Below are 23,528 nucleotides of genomic sequence, written 5' to 3'. Positions count from 1 at the left end.
TTGTACTTTTTCTATGTTTAGATGTGTTCAGATTAACACAAACACTTACCATTGTGTTACAATTGCCTACACTATTCAGTACAGTGACATGCTATACAGGTTTGTAGCCTAGGAGCAGTAGGCTATACATTATAACCTAGGTGTGCAGTAGGCTATACCATCTTGGTCTGTGTAAGTACTTTTCTTTTTTTTTTTGAAACGGAGTCTCTCTCTGTCGCCTAGGCTGGAGTGCAGTGGCGCGATCTCGGCTCACTACAAACTCCTCCTCCTGGGTTCAAGCGATTCTCCTGCCTCAGCCTCCCAAGTAGCTGGGATTACAGGCGTCCACCACCACACTTAGCTAAATTTTGTATTTCTAGCAGAGACGGGTTTTCACCACGTTGGCCAGGCTGGTTTCGAACTCCTGACCTCAGGTGATCCACCTGCTGTGGCCTCCCAAAGTGCTGGAGTTACAGGCGTGAGGCACCACGCCTGGCTGTGTAAGTACTTCCTAGGATGTTTGTGCAATAACAAAATCACCTAATAATGTATTTCTCAGAACGTGTCCCTGTTGTTAAGTGACACATGAGGTTATTCTGAATTCTGTTCTGTAGACCAGCCCTGTCCAAAGGAGCTTCCTGTGATGATGAAAATGTTATTTCACACTGTCTACTATGGCAGCCACTAGCCACATGTAGTTATTGGGCACTTGAAATGAAAGACTGAAACTTTTGTTTTATTTAACCTAATTTAAAATAATATTTAAGTAACCACATGTAGCTAATGATTCCCATGTTGGCCAGGTAGCTCTAGTGAATGCTTGCTCTCAGAGCAGAGGTTAAAACCATTCTAATTCGGGGGCTTCTAAATGGAGTATCAGATTTCTAAGAAACATACCTGAGACAAATAGTACTACAACGTTGCTGAAGCAAGTAAGAAGCCCATATATTGTTGGCCAAAGCAAGTGACAAGGTCAAAGTCAAGGTCAACAGGAGCAGGGAAGTGTAATCTTCCCATAGGTCAAAGCTAGGTATACAAGACATAGAAATTTCTTTCTTCTTTTCTCCTCTTCTTCCTTCTCTTCTTTCCCCTTCCCACCCTCCTTCCTCACCTCCTCTTCTTCTTTTGCAAATACATTTAAATTTTATATTAAGTCTATTCTTCTAGGTGGCAAAGATTAAGTTTTAGGCAATTCCATCTTCATTCCCCATCTTGGCCAATGCTGCCTCCTCCTCCTGATCATCATGATCTCAATAGCTTTCACATCCAGCTCTTTCAGGTACATTTGTATATCCTCACAGCACACATGCAGACACCAAATCATTGCACATGGCTTGGGTGCAGGGAGCTCTGGGGCTGCCACTGGCCTGTGGTATGGGTACCTGAGGCACTTCATGTAGATGTCTTACTGGTCCTGTGTCTTAGAAGGCAGAGGATCTCTGCAAGCTTGGCCATGCCTAGCCTTCACTCCAGGAGTGGTGTACAGTTTCTCCACTGTGCTCAGATGCCCCAAAATGATATGACATATCTGTCTCCAGTCTGCCTGCCCCCAACCTAATTGTTGACCATGGGGAAAAGCAAGGTGCATGCTACTTTCTCAGAGAGACCCACTGTAGCAGTCAGCTTAGACTCAATTATGTTACAGTAACAATCCCCAAACCTCTGATTTAAAACAGCAAAGATAGCTTTTTTCACTCCAGCTGGAGGGCCACATCACTGTTCCACAGCATCCCCTAACTGGTTCATTGCCAGTATTAAGAAGAAGAGGGCAGGATCACAAAATGACTCCTAAAACTTCTGCCCTCAGAAGAAGCATAAAAGTCACTTCTGTGCATATTCATTGTTCAAAGAAAATCACATGACCGATCTTTAGCTCAACAGTAAGGTAAAATAGAATCCTTCCCATAGGGATTGGCAGTGAAATTTTTTGGGCATTAACAGTATCCGCACAAGCATCATCTACTTTTCTTCTCTCTTTCTCTCCCGTTTTCCAGTCCCCATCACCATCTTCAACATCTCACAGCCTGTAGGTTCTTTATTTAGACTAAGCAGGATGATATATGCTTTATAATCTACTATTTCTGACATAGACTATTAAAGCTCCAAAGCCTGTATTCTGGAAACTCAAAACTCTTTTCTTGAAGAACTCTATTCTGTCACATGTGTTTCTGAAGCTCCTGTTTCTGCACTATTATCCCTTCCCTGGGGTAGAAAGCAGAAAATGCACTAGCTGCTTCCTGAGTGGAGGAAGCATTCAAAGGAAGACAGAAAACATGTGGAGAAGCCACCAGTTAATAAAACATTATTGGACCACACTCTGGCAGGGGAGGCTGCCAAAGGGATTTCCCTTTGGAACGGAAAAATCTTGGGATTGAAGGCAGGGGCTGGCATGATATTGGAGTTGTCTACCAGAGTTCTTGAGAATTAGTGCTGACAAGTAGAACTTTCTGGGAGGATAGGAATGTTCTTTATCTGTGCTGTCCAATACAGTAGCCTTTAGCCACATGTGGCTCTTAAGCACTTCGAATGTGACTTGGGTGACTGAGGAACTAAATTCTGTTTTTATTTTATTTTATTTTTTATTATACTTTAAGTTCCGGGATATGTGTGCAGAACATGCAGGTTTGTTACATAGGTATACACGGGCCATGGTGGTTTGCTGAACCCATCAACCCATCATCTACATTAGGTATTTCTCCTGATGCTATCCCTCCCCTAGCCCCCACCCACGACAGGCCCCAGTGTGTGATGTTCCCCTCCCTGTGTCCATGTTTTCTCTTTGTTCAACTCCCACTTATGAGTGAGAACATGCGGTGTTTGGTTTTCTGTTCCTGTGTTACTCTGCTGAGAATGATGGTTTACAGCTTCATCCATGTCCCTGCAAAGGACATGAACTAATCCTTTTTTATGGCTGTATCCATGTCTCTGCAAAGGACATGAACTCACCCTTTTTTATGGCTGCATGGTATTCCATGGTGAATATGAGCCACATTTTTTTTATCCAGTCTATCACTGATGGGCATTAGGGTTGTTTCCAAGTCTTTGCTATTGTGAACAGTGCCACAATAAACATACATGTGCATGTGTCTTTATAGTAGAATGATTTATAATCCTTTGAGTATATACCCAGTAATGGGATTGCTGGGTCAAATGGTATTTCTAGTTCTAGATCCTTGAGGAATTGCCACACTGTCTTCCACAATGGTTGAACTAAATTACACTCCCACCAACAGTGCAAAAGCGAGGAACTAAATTTTGAATTTTAATTAACTTAAATTTCAACAACCACATGTGGCTAGGGGATACTATATTCAACAGTGCAGTTCTAGAAGTTACCAGAGATAGTGTTGCTAAAAGTCATACAGTGACCTTAATGTCTTACTGTTTATACACATAAAAAGCATGTTGTACTTTGCTTTTTTAAAAATCTGAAAATGGGGAGGGATGGCGTTGGGAGATGTACCTAATGCTAAATGATGAGTTTGTGGGTGCAGCATACCAACATGGCACGTGTATACATGTGTGACAAGCCTGCACGTTGTGCACATGTACCCTAAAACTTAAAGTATAATAATAATAAAATTAAAAAAATATCAAAATGGAAATAATTTCACTTAATATAGACATCATATTGACATTATAGGTACAACATAGTTGGTTAAAAGCAAATAATGCCTTCGTTTATTCACTGGCTGGAGTTGTCTGACCTAATAAGCAGAGGCTAAATTCACAATTAATTAAAGATTTCATGTTCATTCAGCCAAGACATGCCTCAAACCATTTTTTGTTCAGCTGGCCAGCAAGATACTTAGAGCCATATTTAGGACATCTTGCAACTATAATCAACATATGCAAAATATCCCATTTCAAAGAAGATCTTTCCTTTATAAGATTAGTAATTCTGTTGTATGAATAGGATTTTTCTCTATTATGCTAAGTATAATCATTTTGTAGTAAATGAATATGGCAATATACTATATGAAAATTTATATGTAATTTGATTATTGGTAATTTAACAAACAGTTCTCTTACTGGAGATCAGGCAGCATATTTCTCTGTTTAGGGATGAGGAAACAAGAGGTTTGGAGAGGTTAAGCTATTTTCCTAAGGTTATATAACAGGTATGTGGAATTCTGACGCAGGAACTCCTGTCTGTTTAATCCAGAGTGCCTCACACCCAACAATACTGCTCTTACTTGATATATAATGATAAAACCTTGATATGTAATGATGAAACCTAACTACAATCACCAATCTTTTTCTTTCTTTCTTTCTTTCTTTCTTTCTTTCTTTCTTTCTTTTTCTTTCTTTCTTTTTTTTCTTTTTTTTTTTTGAGATGGAGTCTAGCTCTGTCACCCAGACTGGAGTGCAATGGCACGATCTCCACTCACTGCAACCTCCACCTCCCGGGTTCAAGCTATTCTCCTGCCTCAGCCTCCCAAGTAGCTGGGATTAGAGGTGCCCGCCACCATGCCCAGCTAAGTTTTGTATTTTTAGTAGAGACAGGGTTTCACTGTGTTGGCCAGGCTGGTCTTGAACTCCTGACCTCGTGATCCACCCTCCTTGGCCTCCCAAATTGCTGGGATTACAAGCGTGAGCCACTGCGCCCGGCTCACCTATCTTTTTCTAAGGATAGAGACCAAAGAAGCCACAACCCCTTCCAAGGAGTCAACTGACGCCAATGGGATGCTGTGGTGCAGGACACTCGGGGGGTGCTACAGCTGATGCCCCTTGGTCTCCTGGTGATGGAAGGGAAATGAGACTAGATACGAGATTGGCATCTAAGCCATACAAAAAGCTGTCTCAGACAGGTTGGGCCAGTAAGCACGATGTCACTATCTATATTGGCTTCTGGTTACCTAATAGGTTTGGTTTGGTAAAAATTAAGAATCGGACTTCTGGGATGCAAGCTACGCCTGGTTCAAAATCTGCTGTCAGCCCCTGTGTTTCAAGCTTAACCTTGAACCTCATCATTAATCAGGTGACCTTAGACTGTTTTATCAGCCACATATCTGCTAGCATAAATCTCCCTTCTGTGAATTCAGAACACTGATGCCTCACATTCACTAAAAATACAATGCGAGACAGATGCTCACTTTCTTTATTTGCTGTTGTATTCTTGGTCCCACTTTGCCATTTTTAAAACAGGAAAACGTTTCCCTTACTCGAACGCTAAAGTGCAAAGCTGCTGGTGACGCTGCCTTCTCCCACCTCCGCACTCTACTGTCCTTGCAAACTTTGGACAGAGGAAAGGTGGGCACCGGGCGCGAAACTACAAGTCCCGGCATGCACGGCGTTCTCCGCACAGGCGCACGGGGACCGCCCGGCCAGCCGGCCAGCCAGCCTGCGGAGACTCCCGGGTCTCCGCGCCGAACTGGGACTAGGGGCAGGCAGCCCGGGCGGAGCGGGCCGGTGCCGAGGGCGGCCCCGGGCATTGCTCTGCCCCGGGCATTGCGCGGCGCGCGTGAGGGGGATGCAGCAGGAGGCGGCGCGGCGGGAGGAGGAGTAGGCGGCGGTGCCCTCGGGAGGGAGCTGCGCGCGGGCCAGACGGCTCCCGGAGGCTCCGCAGTGCCGCCGCCGTCGCCCGGGAGGCTCCGCGCGGGAGCCATGTAACCCTGCGGCGGGCTCCGCGCTGCTCCGTCCTTCCCCAGCTCCCGGGCTAGCGCGGCAGCGGGGCCACGATGAAGAAGCAGTTCAATCGCATGCGCCAGCTGGCCAACCAGACGGTGGGCAGGTAGGTCACCCGCGGGCACCGGTGCCCGTGCGCGCCCGCGAGGCTGCATCCGCCGCGGCGCGCAGGTGATGGAGCCCGCCCGGCCTCCCGTCCCCCTTGCTTCCGTCCCTTCCCCTGCACCAGCTCCCTCCAGGCGCAGCTCGCAGGCGCGACCCCTCCTCCCTGAACTTCCCAGACCCCGGAGCCCTTCTCACCTGCCGCCTTCTGCTCCGGGCTCCAGTTGCCAAGCGCAGAGTGTGACGCATCCTTTACCTGCGTCCCCGGCTGCCCCTTCGCTTCGTCCTCCCTGCCTTTCCCCGGGACTCCCTTCGCCCTCTGGCCGCGTATCTTTCTGGAAACAGGTGTTTGCACTGATTGTGTTAGAGGCAGCCGAACCGCAGTCGGTCTCCGGAGATCTCTTCCCTCTCCTCCCCTGCGCCGAGTTCAGGGCTGCTCCCGGGTCCAGGGAAGTGCTGGGCCTGGTCGGCCTGCCCCTCCCGCCGTGTTTGTTTTCAGGGACTATGACTGTACGAGATTCTGGATCACTTTCCTGGCTGGGTTTCTTAAGGCGTTTGGTGAGGGGAAAGGGTGAGGGGTGGGAGAGGGAGGAAGGTGCTGGTGGAATGGCGTTGCTGCCTGCTTGATGTTAAGACTGATTTCAGTGGAGGGAGGGAGGCTGCAAAAAGGAGGCCCAAGTCCTCGGGAAGATGAGATAAGCAGAGAATCGCAGCCAGGTAGGGGAGGGGGACAGAGGCCCCACAGTCAGAAGAGTCTGGCCGGGGGAAGCTGCAAGACCCCGCCTGCTGCCATCACGGTGAAAATGGGCTACATCTGGGCTCCAGGAGCGGCTCTGCAGGGTGCCAACATCTATTAAGGTTACATAAAAATCCTGGTGGGTCTCTCCCAAGACTAGATATTCTTTGAGCACAGGATCGTTAAGTAGAGGGGATTTTTCCTGGAACCCCTACTCCTGGGGAGGGATTTCCGTTGCTGCTGTGGCAAAGGAATTCAGGTGTGCAGTTCTAAAGCAATCAGAAAGCAAAGAATCCAGCCTTGGGTGCAGTTCAAATGCAAGCTCAACACATCGAGGGCTCTCCACTAGGTTTACCAAGAAACCGAATACCTTTCTTGGGTGGGAAGTGGAGCCTGAACTGGCACCTGGTAGGATGGGGGTGGGGACATCTCTGGGGAATAGGGGACATCTGAACTCCCGTCTAAGCATACTGCCCTAGTTACAGTGGGCATTTGAGGGCAGGGGATGCGGTGGCTTCTTATGCTTCCAGGGACTCCAGATGGTTTCCAAGTAACAATGTCTAAAATTGACTTGGATTCATTTTTCCTTCCCAAACACATGTGCTTTAACATGAGGGGGAATTTATGAATAGCAGAGTCAGATTAGCCCAGATTTCTGGCATGGTATTGCCACAGATATAGCCTCACGTGGACTGCCTTTTGATGTGTTGGATGCCGAGATAGTGTTTCCTGGTATTCGTTGTTTAGCAGATGACAGTCAAGCCGACCCGTCTTTAATGTCTTGGCTTCTTCATCACCCTGCAGGCGGGCATTGGCCATCACCTCAGACCAGCCAAATGACCAGGAGGCCCCTGACACTAGACTCGGGTTGCTGGTTTCTCTTGGTCTTGGGGTTTCAGTGCTGTGCTAGAATCTAAATGTTCAGAACGTGTTTTTGCCTCCTCCCTGGCCTTCCTGAAGCACAATTCTTCTTTTTTTCAGGACCTGTTTTTACATGGGGGAGATTTTTGTGCCATGGCATCATATCTTATTTTTCAGCCTCATCCATGGGGGGAATGCAAAATGGTGAGGGGAGGTTGGATTTCAGAAAAAGTGGTCTTAGGTATTGACAGCACGTTCTTGGAAGTCCAAGCAGCTGGTTACCAAGAGGTTCTTTCCTCTTCTTTGTTGGGACTCTGGTGGATGTTGGCATGTGGATGCATTCTGCCTTTCTCCATTGGTAGCCATTGTGTTGTGCACTGGGCCAGGTGAGGGCCAGCCTGTATCGCTTTTGATGAAATCCAGAGCAAGCCTTTTAAAGCAAAAACCAGTTCATGTTACCTTGCTGCTGAAAAGCTTCCAGCGACATCTTATTGTGCTTAGCATCTCATATCTTGCCAGGGTTCTACAGGACCATCCTTGGTTGGCCTTTTTTCTTAACTCTTTTTCTCCCCATTCTCATCTCTTCCACTCTCTCCACATTCATGGAGCTCTAGCCATGTGGCCTTTCTTGCCCCAAACACACTGAGCTCATATCCACCTTGAGGATTTGTTTTTACTGTTTTCCCATTTTTTTTTTCTTGGCTGAGAATGTGCTCCTTCCAAGTAGCTTTTTCTCATCATTTCAGCCTTGGTTCCAAGGCCTTCAAGAGGCCCTTCCTCCCCTATTTACCTCCAGCTCATCATTTTTTCATTTCTGGACAGCACTCGTCACTGATTGAAACGCTTTTATTTTTTATTTTCTTGTCTGTCTGCTTCCAGCAGAATATATTGATTGCTGTCGTATGCCTGTGTAGATAGTGCAGTGCCGTTTAGACTATTGACTCTCAATCGATGTTTATTGCCAGGATTAAAACGGTTTACCCCAGGGTCCATGAGGGTCAGTCAGAGGGGCAGCTTCTCCTCTATTATGGAGAATGTTTTGGGTCATGATCCTATGGGTACTGGAGTAAAAGAGCCCGCGGTTGCTTTTTAATTTCTTAAATCAGTAGAAGCACATAGGATTGGAATTTGGACTTTAGGTGTGCAGTTATAAAGCACTTGATTTTTATCCTTGTATTTTTCTCAAGTTTTCCTCTTTCCGAGGGAGGACTAAGAGGACTTAAAGTCCTTCCTCACGGCTCGCCTTCCCTAAGTTGCAGGTTCTGGAGTTCTGAATATAAAACTTCAAGTCATTTTAACAATGTAGGAGTTGCCCTACTTAAACGTACTCTGCTGGGTTACTAGTACTTTCTCTTGAAGTGCTCACGTCCAAGGTGTATTGAGGGCGTCAGCAACTATGAAGAGATTTGATAAAACCCATAGTATTTAACTGAGAAACGTTTCGGCCCCTCCTTGGTCTGTTTCCTTAGTCTGCATAGTCTGCACGTGTTCCTTCTGCTTTGAACTTTCCCCTTTCTGTCCCTTCACTTCAATCCCTCCTTTGGGAAGCACTCCCTGGCCACCGTGTGCCTCATGGTTAGGAGCACAGGCTTTCCACTGGGACAGGTTTAGTTTGTTGCTGATTGTGGAATCCTGAGCTTAATTCTCTGCACATTAATTTTCTTACTTGCAAAATGGGAGTAATAAGGATTGCACTGTGGTAATGTGGTAACTGCAGTGATACCATAAATAACCTGTGAAAAGTACCTAGCAGTGCTCAGCACTAGGAAATGCTTAATAAATAGTAGCTACAAGTATCTCTGGGCAAATGTTATGACTGTTATTGAATTATATGCACTATGGCATATGTACCTTTATTAGATGCCTACTGTGTGCCAGACACTGCTCTGGTTCAGGGAGTATTGCAGTACAGGGCAAACAAAATTCCTGTTCGCCTGGAACCTGCATTCTAGGCCGGGTGCGGTGGCTCACGCCTGTAGTCCCAGCACTTTGGGAGGCCAAGGAGGGTGGATCACCTGAGGTCAGGAGTTCGAGACCAGCCTGGCCAACATGGTGAAACCCCGTCTCTACTAAAAATACAAAAATTAGCTGGGCATGGTGGCCAGGCGCCTGTAATCCCAGCTACTGGGGAGGCTGAGGCGGGAGAATCACTTGAACCCAGGAGGTGGAGGTTGCAGGGAGCCAAGATTGCGCCACTGCACTCCCTCCTGGGCGACAGAGTGAGACTCCGTCTCTCTCTCTCTCTCTCTCTCTCTCTCTCTCTCACACACACACACACACACACACACACACACACACACACACACACAAAAGAACCTGCATTCTAAAAGCATGCTATGGTTATAATGGCTCACTTGTGTTATAATTTTTATCTTTTGTCATTTACTTTCCCCACTAGATTTTAAACTCTTTGGAGTCAGGGGCAACTGCCCTAACGTTGCCCTGTATAGAAGGTCCTCTGTCATTCTTTGGCAATGGAATGAGTAAATGAACAAAAGATCCATGCGCTATAGATAGGGGAGTCTTTTGAAGTAGTTCAAAGATGGGGAAAGCTCCTGATACCATGTTTCTTTAATGTTGTGATGGTGGTCAGAGGAGAGAGGAACAGCTGCACTGCTGGGCGTTGGAAGGATAGAGCAAGATTTAAGGGAGAATTTGGTTCTTGCCTGATTGATGGCACATTTTTCTTTTTACCTTCGAGAGAGTCTAGTGGTTGCTGGAGTGAGAAGCATACCGAAAGACATAGAGTATTTTTCTTGGAAGTGACATTTGCTTGGTGTTGGGTGGAGCCAAGCCCTGAGCTAAAATTTGGCACCCACGAGACCCACTAAGAGAAAGAAAATGGAAGAAGTAATGGTACCTTGATTTGGTGGGGAGGACCTTTTTTTTCCATCCTGCACAGTGGGTTCACAGCGGCCCCATCCTCAGAGGGCTGTCACGAGGTTGGAGGGAGCCTGGTCCATTGAAGTGCTCAACAAATGGGTGAGGTGGTTCGTTGTCACTGAACACCCATTCAAGTCTTCCAAAAATAATGTTGGCCTCCTAAGTAGAAAAGGATTCTTAGAAACGATTTCAGCAGCTACTGCCCAGTGATGGTCCAAGTGGGGCTTGTGCTGTTGTTTAAAATGGGTGATGTTCAAAGTATCTGGGAGTCGGTGAGGAACTGTGGGTGTGCGGGAAGGAGAAGGCTGGTTGGGTCGGGTTGAATTGTGTGGATTTAGAGGCTATTAGTTGGGGAGTGAAGACAAAGTTTTGTCTCTGGAGCCCTGTTTTCTATTCCTTGACTGCTTTGCGTACATTGCAAAGCAGGCTTGGTTTCTGGTGCACAGCTTTGCAAGTATCATTGCTGCTGTACAGCTCTTGGAATTCAGCTGCAGAGGCCCAGGCATTAGCCAGTGGTGGGGAGCCTGGGAGCTGGATGCTGAGGCTGCAGCAGCCTCTAGGAGCACTGGTGCTGCAGACATTTTTGTTTGGGCCAAAGCTGGCAAAGTCAGTGAGGATCTTTTCCTTGAAGGTTTCCCTGAGACATTGCCCTGCCTTGTAGTAGGCCTTCTAAGAGCCATGACCCAATCAATAGGACATTAGAGGAAAATCAGAACCAATTCCAAATTTTGCTTTGGACTGCTTTGTTCCTTCCCTTCTATTTCCCTTACTGTGAATTAGACCTGCCAGACCAACACAGGCCCTGCCATGGGCTTCATGTTAGCCCGCTTGGACCCAAATCCGTCCCCCAAGGATCGCTGTGCACATTGAATGGGTCTCAGAGCAAAGTTTTTCATTAGAGTTTTATGGAAGCCCAGGCCTTACTGCCTGTTCTGCTGTATATATGTGAGAGATAACAGAGTGTGCTAACCCACTGATTACTGGGTTAGCAAATCTGGAGAGGATATTCTTTGCTCTTATCTTCTAAGATCCTTACTGTGTGGGTCTGCTGGGTTTCACCTTCTGCTGAGCTGCTGTCAGCAGTAAGCCTGAAGCTGTCTAGATTTCCTGCAGAATTCCGTTATCCCAGACCTGCAAGTCATTGTGAGGAAGCCATGCTCTTAAATAGCAATTAATCATTTTCCTTCCCATTTTGTCTCCATCAAAGAAATTTATCAGTGATCTTTTTTTAATGATGGGCAATAAGGACCATTTTTTTTTTCTCTAGAGAAAGTGAATCAGTAGCCATACGAATATGCCGGTAATTTATGGCCATTCCTTTTAGAGGGGATTAGTAAGTATCCCTTTTATTAATAATCAAGAGCAGATTATTTCAAATGCTATTTGATAAAGACAGCAAATAATAAAATTATGCTTCAGCTCTGTGTGGATGTAGTTGTAGGTCAGGCAGGAGGTTGGGGGGAGAGTCAGAGAGTCAGGCCTCTTCCCTTGGGCGTGGGGCCTCCAATTGAGCTGGCACCTGGAACTCCACCGCCTTTGGGAAGTTTGTGGCTGTCTAGCAATTTCAAACTCTTCTTTCTGTCCAGGAAGCAGATGTTTTGCTTTCATTTTCCAACTTTAGAGCTTATTTTTAGAATAAATGTTTATTTTCCCACAGAATTCAATTTACTTTTTTTAACCTTCATTTTGGTTATATAAGTATTATTTGTTTATGGTAGAAAAATCATAAACTTACGGATGAGCTGAAAGGAAAAAAAGTCACCTATAATCTCATTACCCAGAGACCATAGTTAATATTTTAGATATGGATATATATATATATATATATATATACATTCTTTTTAAAAAGAATAGAGACCATACTCTGTATACTGTTTTGTAACCTGTTTTTTTTCCTTCATATTACATCTTGGATATGATCCCATGTCAATAACTGTTAATCCCCAGCATAATTTTTCAAGGCTATGCAATATTCCACTGTAGTTAACTCATTTTCTTTTGCTACTCACTTAGCAAATATTTCTCATGAATTTAGCTTCTTAGGATGAAGTCTCAGAAATGTAATTGCTGGGTCAAAGAATATGTGAATTTTTAAGACTGTGAGTGTGTATATTATACACACACACACACATACACACACTGCTTTCACTGCAGCCTTGAACTCCTGTGCTCAAGTGATCCTCCATCCTCCGCCTCCCTAAGTGCTGGGATTATAGGTGTGCGACACCACACCTGGCCCTGCCTCTTTTATTTTCTATTGAGGCTGAACTTTTTTTTTTTTTGAGATGGAGTCTCACTCTGTCACCCAGTCTGGAGTGCAGTGGCATGATCTCGGCTCACTGCAAGCTCTGCCTCCTGGGTTCATGCCATTCTCCTGCCTCAGCCTCCCGCGTAGCTGGGACTACAGGCACCCGCCACCACGCCTGGCTAATTTTTTTTTTTTTTTTGTATTTTTAGTGGAGACAGGGTTTCACCGTGTTAGCCAGGATGGTCTCCATCTCCTGACCTTGTGATCTGCCTGCTTTGGCCTCCCAAATTGCTGGGATTACAGGTGTAAGCCACTGTGCCTGGCCTTGAGGCTGAACATTTTTAAAGTTCTCTTGACATTAGTTGCCTTTTCTAAATTGCCTGCATTTGTCTTTGCCCCATTTTTCTAAAGTCATGTTCACAATTGTTTTCTTATTGGTGTTAAGGTAATTTTTAATATATTAAGCGTATGCATGCTTTGTCATATGCTACACACATCTCCCTACAGATTTTAAAAATTTTTGTTGTATGTCTTTTTTTTTTTTTTTGGCCATGTATAAATTTAACATTTTGTGATCTTAAGTCTATCTATTTGTGGTTTGTTCTTCAGTGTTATGTTTGGGGATACTTTGCCCAGATGCAGATTATATAATTATGCATACATTTTTATTACTATTGATAATAATTTCATTTTACCTTCAGATCTCTAATATGTCAGTCATTGATTTTGATGTATGACATGGCTTAGGTATAATACTTACACTTTTTTAAATTGATTACCCTGCTATTGAATAGTGTAATTCATACCCACCATATTGAAATATCATCATCATTATGTACTAAAAAATTTCATCTACTTTTATCTTTTTCTAGGATTTCTAGTTTGTTTTCTTGTCTGTTGGTTCTGGCAGGAATTTAAGATGGACTCAGCTACCCAGATAAGCAGTGGTGGGTTAATCCTTATCATGAGACCCCGTCCATTGGGTGGGAGTGGAGTCAGGCTGAACTCCTCAGCTCAGCTTCAACCCGGGCCATTCCTGCGTCTTTAGAGCTCAACAGCCTTTACCTGAGGATCTTGCTGTGTCTTAACCACAGTTAACCTCCAAACTGTTCCATTATGAAAGAAAGTTGATCAGTTTTCTTGACTGTGCTCATTTGTTTATTGTCTCTCATTATTACTTTTAAAAAGTGTATAGTAAGATGGAGAAAAATGGACATTTTTACAATATCGAGTATAATGAGAATTCTTCTCATCTGGGAATAGGGCATGTTTATTCCAATCTATTTATAATCCTATAAAGTAGTTTGTGTCCATTTTGCTCCTATACAATTTTGCTTTTACTTATAGGTAATTTGTCAGTGTTGTTACTGTAGCTTCAGTGATTTGAATATTTTGTTAAATTATATATTTTTTCTTACTCTTTATTGCTGGAATGTAGCAAAGTTGTTGATTTTTATGTAATTGTCTTAACAGCCACCTTCATGAACTATCTCATTACTTTTAAATACTTTTTTTAAAAAAAATTGAGTCTGTGGGATTTTCCAGGTAGACAGTCATATCTTCTGCAAATAATAATTTTGTATTTTCCTCTCTGGTGGTTTATACTTATTTTCTCATCTAATTGCATTGTCTAGGACTTATAGAATAGTGTTAAAATATCATGGCAATATGTGGACATTCATGTCTTATTAACCTCAATTAAAATACATAATGATTGGTTTGAAATATTTTGTTTTTTAATTATGTTACATATTGCATAATTTTATTTTACTTTGAGGTTTTCTTTGACATCAAAGTTAAATTTGACTTATCGTGGCATTTGCAGATGGTCACAATGTGTTTTTTTCTTTGATTTTAATATCACTCAATAATTTATTCCATATATATTTATTGGGCACTTTTATGTTCCAGGCATCATTGATACATCAATGATAGAGTCAGTACCCATGAGGAGCTTGTGTTTTGGATGCTTGAACCTCAATAGATTTTCTAATATTGAGCTCTCCTTGCCTTCCTGCAGTTAATCTTGAGTATGGTGTGTGCATATTTTTCGATACTGCTTGATTTAATTTGTTATTTAGGATGTTGACATTCAACATTCATAAATGAAAGCATTTGATTTTTTTTCCCCATATCTGTCATGTTTTGTTAATTGTGTAAAATGAGTTGTTCAATGTTCTTTTTGTTCCTATAGAATGGCAAGATGGAGAAGTACTCGTTCTTTGAAGATAAAAACAACTTTCCAAGGGTGTTTTCTAGATGTAGTTCTTTGACAGTTTTCCAGATTTCTTGAATGGTTATTGAACTATTCATGTTGTCTATCTTTTCTTGAGTCAGTTTGAATAACATATTTGATAGAAAAGCATTCATTATACAATGATTTTAAAATTTAATAGAATCTTTTTGATTATATCGTTGTCTTTCCATTGTCATTCCTAATTTACAAGTCTTTTTCCCTTTGACAAGTTTTGCCCCAGAGGAAGTCTCTCCCTACCCATCAGCTCTTAGGTTTAGGCTATTTTCATTTGGATTTCTTTCTCATTAGCTTTTGATCAGCATATATGTTTTCTAGTAAATTCTGCTTTTTTCAGATTCTTTCCTCCTGATTTCCCTGGGTTTACTTTGTTCTTTTCCTGTTCTTTAGTCTTCCATGTTGTAATAGGATAGGTTAGGCTCTGCTGTGATAACACATGAGCTCTGGAATTTCAGGGGCTTAACATAGCAAAAGCTTCCTTTAAGCTCATGTGAATGTGATGTGAGTCAGGAGGACTCCCATGGACAGCTCTCCTCCTCCGTGTGTGATTCTGGAATCTAGTCTATCCAGCTTCCCCTCCACCTCAAAATCTCAGTATGTGGTTTTCAGTCAGTGCTAAAGGTAAAAGAGAAAATAGAAGCGGTATACTGGCTCTTAGATGCCTGGCCCTGGAATTCACAAACGTCACTTATGTTCACTTTTCATGGGCCAGTACTAGTCCCCTGGATATGACTGGAGACAGGGAGCCTCCACCCTTTTGAATCTCCAGTAGTCTTCTTTCTCTCTGCTTCCACTGCGCAAGACTGTCTTCTGAATCTGCAGTCCTCTCTGCCCCGCCCTACCCTCCGAGGTTCAGGTATGCTCACTGCAAACTCCACCTCCCGGGTTCAAGTGATTCTCCTGCCTCAGCCTCCCGAGTAGCTGAGATTACAGGCAGCTGCCATCACACCAGGCTAATTTTTGTATTTTTAGTAGAGACAGGGTTTCACCATGTTGGCCAGGCTGGTCCTGAACTCCTGACCTCAGGAGATCCATCCACCTTGGCCTCCCAAAGTGCTGGGATTACAGGTGTGAGCCACCGTGCCCGGCCAGAGAAAATTAATTTTTTGTTTTGAGCCCTTTCTACAATAGGGAAAGGAATAATGAAGAGAACAGAAATTATCCTACCATACTGGAATGGCACCTACTTTATGGGGGTATTGTCAAGGTTAAGTAAGATAATAAATATAAGATCCTTAGAATAACCCCTGGTTGTAATAAGCACTCAATAAATGATAGTTATTACTGCTATTCCTTGCTGTGCTGAAAGTGTCTTTGACATGAAGCATTTATATTGTTACATTTATATTCCTCATTACCTGAAAATTACAACTTGAAATTGATACTCATTTGTCTTCTTTTCCCAAATCAAGCCCAGTTTTTCTGTATTTAGCCAAGAGCGTGCCTGAAGGCAGTACCTTGAGGTATCAGTAATTGTAATGGCTTCGCTCATTGAATCCCTATTGTGATTAATAGTTATTGTATCACTCAATTTAAGTCGAGGTTAAGCTGCTGTAACAAAAGTCCCCAAATCTCAGCTGCTTACAGCATTGGCCAGTGGAGGGTTAGAGGCAGCTCTTCTGAGACCCAGGCTGCTGTGGGCTCGGTTCCACACATGGTGCAGTGATGGCAGAGGCAGTAAATGAGGATGTGATAAGTTATATCCTGGCTCTGAATATTTTGGAAGCGACGCCTGCCACTTCTGCTCTCAAAGTAGAAGGCAATCCTGATACTGGCCAAAAGGAATAGAGCCACAGAAGCCACATCTGTGTCATCTGTTGTCAGGAACTAGGCTATGTAGTTTATAAGCATTATTTTAATTCACTCATTGCAACATCTCTGTGAATGGGGCTATTTACAGCCCCATTTCACAGATGGAGAAATAGAGGCTAAAAGCGGCAGAGCCAGATTTGAACCAGGGCCTAAGTAGGTCAACCATAGGCAAATGTCTCTCCTGCTTCTCTCTGCCTAATCTTGTTATTTCTGCTGCCTCAGAGTCCCTCAAAGTTATTTCAGTTTAGGTGGTTTTAGAAATGCTAATTAACTGCTCCTGACTTGAATAAAAATAAAAACGTCACATTCATTTAAGATAATTGAGTGTCTTGTATGTACCCTTAACCACAAGGAGCATAAAGTGAAATTTCTGCCAATAGAAGATTCTTTCATTTTGTTTTTTATTGCAATTTCAGCAGAAAAGGTAAGAGAAAGTTCTTTGTAGCTCTATGCTGAGAGAAGCAGTTTATCTGCAAAAGTCCCTACAGACTCCTATGTAACACATTACCTAACAAGGACCTGAAAACATACAGTCTGAGAAAGGAATGTGAAAAGTGGACAGAGCTTTTAGCACTAGGAATCTCGTGCACACTGTTGCCTTTGCACATGTGTGTGCACACTGGCTTGGTTTTCCTAGATGCTGTTTAAGTGTGTCCTCTGACGGACACTTGCGCAGTACGGCACAGACCTTCCTATTTTATCCTCCCAACAACTCTTAAGAGTAGGTTCTGGTGTCTCCCCCATTTTCTACACAAGTCTCAGAGCAGGTGAGTGCCTTGTTGCTGCTGGTTGCATAGCTGGTGAGGGAAGTGGTTTGAGATTTGCTTCCAGAAATGCTGGCTCTGACATTGATATTTTTCATCACTGTACTTTAATGACTCTGCAGTAGGGAAAGAAGCATAAAAAATTAAATGTCTAATATGAATGGAATGATTAAGTAAATTCTGGTACATTTGCACAATTGTAACTATTAGTGTTTTTATGACATTCAAAAAATGTCTAAGGGCTGAGAGACATGTTTATGATAAGGGAACAGGATATATGAGTGCATACAGGGTTAAGATTGTACAGTATTTTAAAAAATGCATAGAAAAGTCTGGAAGGAAATCAGGAAAGACTAGAAGATTAAGCATAAAATGTTATCTCTGGGCAGGATTATGAGTGATTTGATTTCTGCTGCTTATGCTTTTTTTTAACTTCCAAATTTCTTAAAATAAACGTGTATTTTATTGAAGAGAGAGAGAGAAAAAAAGCTTCCAGGACTCAAAGTAGACAACTGTAGTCAGAATTTCTTAGAATGATATTTTATTTTAACTTTGGGGCCCTAAAAAGTCCAAGTACAAATATGTTTCCAGTTGCCTTGACTCCTGCTTTTAAATGTGAGAAATCTCTTATCTTTAATGTTCTAGAAGGGATGTGATGTCAGATCTCATTTTCTAGGATAAAATAGTCTGCCATTGGAAAATGATATGCTAATAGCCTTTTAGGTCATTGCTACTAATTTTAAAGACATAACATTTTGAGACTTGGTCTGTATGACACATAGCTGAAATTTGCTGGTTCCCCCATAATCAGTTAGGGTTCTCTGGGTGCAGCAGCAGAAATAGACTCTAGCTAATTTTAGCAAAAAAGGAGTTTTGGGAAGGGTGGGGATGGTTAAAAAATCAAAGGGAAGAGCTGGACAGTGCGGCTTGGGAGTGACCACAGTGTCCCTGCTGCAGGGCAAAGGACAGCCTTGTCAGAGGCCACTGGCAAAGAGGTTGCTTCAAAATTCTTTTCTGTCATTGGGTCACTCAGGTGATTCACATATGACAGTGTAGTTGGTTAAGTCCGATCTTCACTTGGAAACAGTGGGAGAATAGGAATTCTTTTGATTGACAGTCTACAATGACAGCAGTGAGGAGAGGCAGAGTGCAAAAGGAAAATCAGACTCTTGGCCTGAAGACAGGGAAGGGACGATGCTGTTTAACCTACCCAGTTGTTGACCAGGCACTTTAGTCAGTGACATCAAAGACCCCACCTTGATCAATTTGCCGAGGTTCCACTTACCGATTTAGTGTGTTTCCTGGCATTCAAAGTAGTCCATTCTTTTTTCTTTTCTTTCTTTTTTTTTTTTGATACAAAGTCTCCCTCTGTCGCCCAGGCTGGAGTGCAGTGGCGTGAGCTCACTGCAACCTCTGTCTCCCAGGTTCAAGTGATTCTTGTGCCTTACTATCCCAAATAGCTGGGACTACTGGCATGTGCCACCATACCTGGCTAATTTATATATATATATATATTTATATATATATATATATTTATATATATATATATTTATATATATATATATTTATATATATTTATATTTATATATATATTTATATATATTTATATTTATATATATATTTATATATATATATTTATATATATATATTTATATATATATTTATATATATATATTTATATATATATTTATATATATATATTTATATATATATTTATATATATAAATTTTTTTTTTTTTTTTTTTTTTTGAGGGAGAGTTTAGCTCTGTCACCCAGGCTGAAGTGCAGTGGTGTGATCTCGGCTCACTGCAACCTCCGCCTCCCGGGCTCAAGCAATTCTCCTGCCTCAGCCTCCCGAGTAGCTGGGATTACAGGCGCCCACCACCAGGCCCAGCTAATTTTTGTATTTTTAGTAGAGACGGGGTTTCACTGTGTTGGCCAGGCTGGTCTCGAACTCCTGACCTCAGGTGATCCACCCGCCTCGGCCTCCCAAAGTGCTGGGATTACAAGCGTGAGCTACTGCGCCCAGCCAATTTTTGTATTTTTACTAGAGATGGGGTTTCACTATGTTGGCCAGACTGGTCTTGAACCCGACCTCAAGCAATCTGCCTGCCTCTGCCTCCCTAAGTGCTGGAATTGCAGGTGTGAGCCACCGTGCCTGGCCCCAGAGAAGTCCATTTTTATCTCTTACCTATCCAGTTGGCTCCTATGAATCCATCCCTGAATTATATTTTATCTATTTCTCCTTTTTAACTTATTTAAATTTTATTTTAGAGACAGTGTCTCACTCTGCTGCCCAGGCTGGAGTGCAGTGGCGTGGGTCATAGCTCACTGTATCCTCGACTTCCTGGGCTCCAATCATCCTCCCATCTAGGCCTTTTGCTTTTTAAATTTCTGTATCTTCATGATAGTCTGCTTCTCTAGCCTTACCTTTTGCAGGGACTCCTTTCCTTGTATTCTTGCCCTGAATCTCTTCTTCCTCTGACTTCCCGCAACATAGCCCAGACCATATTTTTGAATACATGGACTGAAGAATGTAATTTTCCTTCTTTTTCAAGTTTTGTTCTGTGGGGAAAAAAATCCTAGCACTGTTGGAAATACTGCATACTATAAATTTATCTTAGAAATTTACAATCTATATTTGTATTTAAGTCTCTAAGAAGTTCTGCAGTTAAGAAAACTCGTGATCATTTGTATCTCTTGGATTGCTTTCGGTTATAATAACAGATGTCATAGTTCAGAGTGGCTTAAACAATAAGGGAACTTTTATTCCGGGATGATAGGGCATCCAAAGGTAGGAAGAGTCCAGGTGCCTTGTGATTAAGTCACTTGCTGTCTTTCTCTCCATTTTTCTTCGCTTTGCCTTCATCTGTTTCTTGGCCTGTTTCACTGTCAAAATACAGGGGTTTGCAGCAATTAGGATGATTTGCTTCCATGTTCACAAACCAAAGAGGAGACAAAGAAGCAGCTCAAGTGGTCCCGATCATGGAATAAGAGTGCTTTCCTCTAGTCTAGGCCAATTTATTTCACACGTTTACTATTGACCATTAACACATGCTGGAGGGAGGGGTTGCAGAGGGCTGATGGCGCCCATGCTTCTGTCTTTGAAGCCAGAAAGTAGGATTATGATGACTGGCTTAGATCCATCAAGACCCCATCTGGAGTTGGACGTGGGGATAGCCTCACCTAAGTCAGGAGACCTTCATGGCGAAGGGATGGATACCTGGGCAAATCAGAGTTTTCATGGGAAGGAAGGAGGAGGAAAGTATTCAAGTAAACAGCCAACACTATCCACTGTGACTTGGTTGAAGGGAGCATTTTGAGTGTGAATACTGTTTTTCATGGGATACCCATTCTTCAAACTAGAGTTTGTAGGATGTGTCATGGAGATTGTTCTTCAATGAAGTTCAAGTATTCCCCTTTAGCATTAACACTTTGACCTTTGATTAAGCCATTGCTTCTCCTTTCCATTTATCAAAACTGTTCTTTCAGATTCAAGAGTGCTGGTTCACAATGAGGTATAAAACTTGGTGTATTGTATTCTAGTTATACTTCTGCACACATCTGTCTCTTGTACTAATCTATAAATCCCTAGCACAGTGTCTGGAATGTAGACATAGAATAGACTCAAGAACTGTTTGTCGAATTCATTCTTAGAGTGCAATTCAGACATCCCCCCTTCCTAGCCTCCTCTTTCATTCTTGAATGGGAATCTGGTGTCCACTATATCTGCTATGTTCTAAGTTCTCTGCTAGAAGTATGAGGGTGGTTAGAAAGCAATTAAATATGCCACTAAAATAGAGGTAATATCTTTGATGGTAGATGAGGTGTTCATGGCGTGATGAGAATATAATTGAGTTTGCTGTGGTGGGGGGTTGGAAGAGGATCCTAGAACTGAGACCTGAAGGGGGAAGCATTGTTTCTTTCTTGGTGCTTCCACAGCACTCTGCTCATTTTCTTACACCACTTATTTTTTCCTGCCTTGATTTTTAGTTGCTGTTGGTTCTGTTTTCCTTACTCTACTAGAAGCTGTGTGTCTTTGCAGCGATTGGGGTTTCCTCATCTCTGTGTCCTGACTGGTGTCCACAGTGCTTTGCAAATAGCATAAACAGGTCTTTATCAAGAGTGTGAAGAAGACACTGTATGTGCTCCTCTAAAAAGTGTCAAAGATAGATATTTTTATGGCCCCTAAATTGAGGTTTTTCCATGCTAAATATGTGTCTGTTGGCTTATGGTCATGCCCTCATAATCTCCAAGATTTTTCTGTACTAACCGGAATCTGACTTTGGCGTTAGAATTATTAGTAGTTCCTAGTGTATTGTCTTTATCTCCAAAGCATTCTCAAGCCATACCTATGAATTGCATAGTCATGTATGCTAAGAGGAGTATGTAAGACATGGCAGCTTACTGAGTACAGATGGTCCTTCGTTAAACAGATATTTACTGACCACTTAACTGTCACAGCTTGGGTCTCTGCAAAGCGGATACTGAGAATAGCATGCAGCATGTTTACTAGGGAGTGCTCTTAGCATCAGTACCTGTGGAAGGGAGTGAAAGGAAGCAAGACTAGGCAGAGGGTGTTTAGCTGTGATGCAGTCTCCACAAAGGCTTCAGCTGGTTCCATGTTAGGGGTGAGTTCAGAGTTATCCTGAGTTGGGAAGAAAAGGACTGAGCCTTTTCACCTCTTCATTGATTAGTCATTGCACGTGGGCTTCCCTTGAAAGGTGGTGTGACCTTTAGCAGAGGCAGTGGCAAAGGACAGATGACCAAGGGCGGCCATCTGACAGCATTTCTACCTAGCAGAGGGGGTATAAGTCCTTTATTCCTGAAGGGGAATCTGGTGTACACTATGTCTGCTGTGTTCTAAGTCCTCTGCTAGAAGTATGAGGGTGGTTAGAAAGCAACTATATACGCCTTTACAATTGAGGTTGTATCTTTTATGGTAAATGAGGTGTTCATGGCATGATGAGAATATAATTGAGTTTGGCTGTAGTGGGGGCTTGGAAGAAAGTCCTAGAACTGAGACCTGAAGGGGAAAGCATGTTAGCAGGCTGAGGAAAGTGGGAATGGCAGGTGTGATTGCCAAGGGATATAGAGTATGTCTCTTTTAAGAAAGTAAAATAAATTCTTCATGTTGGGAATATCATTGGGAGTTGAGGTGAGGCTTGCAAATAGGATGACCATCTAATGTATTATACAAACTGGGGCCATTTCTGAGAGTGATTATGTAACTAATAATGCTGGGGACAGCAGGTGAAAACCTTGGCGAATCGTATGGTCACCCTACTTATAAGACATGGTTGTGCAGATTTGGATTCCATCTGAGAACCAATGGTAAATTACTGAGTGGCCACTTGACCTCTCCCCATAGTTTTTGGTTATGAGCATGGATTCTGATGTCAGATTCCCATAGGTGCATATTTTGGCTCTATCACTTGCTAGTTGTAAAACCATGGACAAGCCCATTTAGGTTTTGTCAGCCTCAATTTTCTTATCTGCAAAATGCAGATAACAATACATCTATCTTATGTTCAAAGATAAACTTAGGCACATTTAAATTTTCATGACTTTATTTGAGCATTTACGGATTCATGAATTGGGCAGCACCAGACCACCAGTGGTTCAGGGCTCTGTTGATGGGGGGTAAGAGGGAAACTTTTATAAGGTGTTGTGGAAGCAAAACAAAAAATATTTGATTGAAGTGGAAAGTCTGGTTAGAGGTAAGTTTCTGTTTCTTGCTTGGTAAAGTCTCTAGTTAGAGGTTAGTTGGTGGTTTCAGATTGGTTAAGCTTAAGTTTCATTTTGCAGCTTATACTGAGTTGAGTTTCAGTTTGCTTACATAGGAACCCAAGGCACAGGAACCATGTCATCTCAGCCTAATGGCCTCCTAATTAATTTTATCGACACTTATGTGCATTAATACACATGAAGTGGAATTGAAGCATTGAATCGGAGCAGTGCTGAGCAGAGAGGAGGGCTGAGGAATAGTAAGTCTTCAGTGAATGTGAATTGCCATCGTTATTATTTTAAATGGGAATAGCGAGGTCAGGCTTGGGTTTTAGGGTGATCACCCAGCATCCAGAGGGGAGAACCAGATGTAGAGGATGTATTAGTCTGTTCTCACACTGTTACTAAACACACACCCAAGACTGGATAATTTATAAAGGAAAGAGATTTAATTGACTCACAGTTCCACATGGCTGGGGAGGCCTCACAATCATGGCGGAAGGCAAAGGAGAAGCAAAGGCATGTCTTACATGG

General features: G+C 42.8%; 1 protein-coding gene across 7 annotated transcripts in view; it reads left to right on the top strand.

Moving 5' to 3' along the window:
• The first annotated feature begins 5,321 nt into the window (after nucleotides 1-5,321).
• Nucleotides 5,322-23,528, top strand: part of ARHGAP44 (Rho GTPase activating protein 44) — a 203,878-nt gene continuing 185,671 nt past the window's right edge. For 5 of the 7 annotated variants that reach the window (XM_030800201.1, XM_030800196.1, XM_030800198.1 and 2 more), the window contains exon 1: nucleotides 5,322-5,713. Coding sequence is in view for 5 of the 7 variants with exons in the window: in XM_030800196.1 (XP_030656056.1) it covers nucleotides 5,661-5,713 (53 nt within the window). In the remaining 2 variants the exon portion in view is untranslated. Of the gene's footprint in view, nucleotides 5,714-6,314; nucleotides 6,568-23,528 lie in introns of those variants that run through there. The other 2 variants (XM_030800200.1, XM_030800199.1) reach the window with 2 other exon arrangements.

Source organism: Nomascus leucogenys, chromosome 19 (assembly GCF_006542625.1).
Source record: "Nomascus leucogenys isolate Asia chromosome 19, Asia_NLE_v1, whole genome shotgun sequence".
Lineage (NCBI taxonomy): Eukaryota > Metazoa > Chordata > Mammalia > Primates > Hylobatidae > Nomascus > Nomascus leucogenys.
Note: the sequence above shows the minus strand (reverse complement) of the source record. Positions and strands in the feature narration are given on the sequence as shown.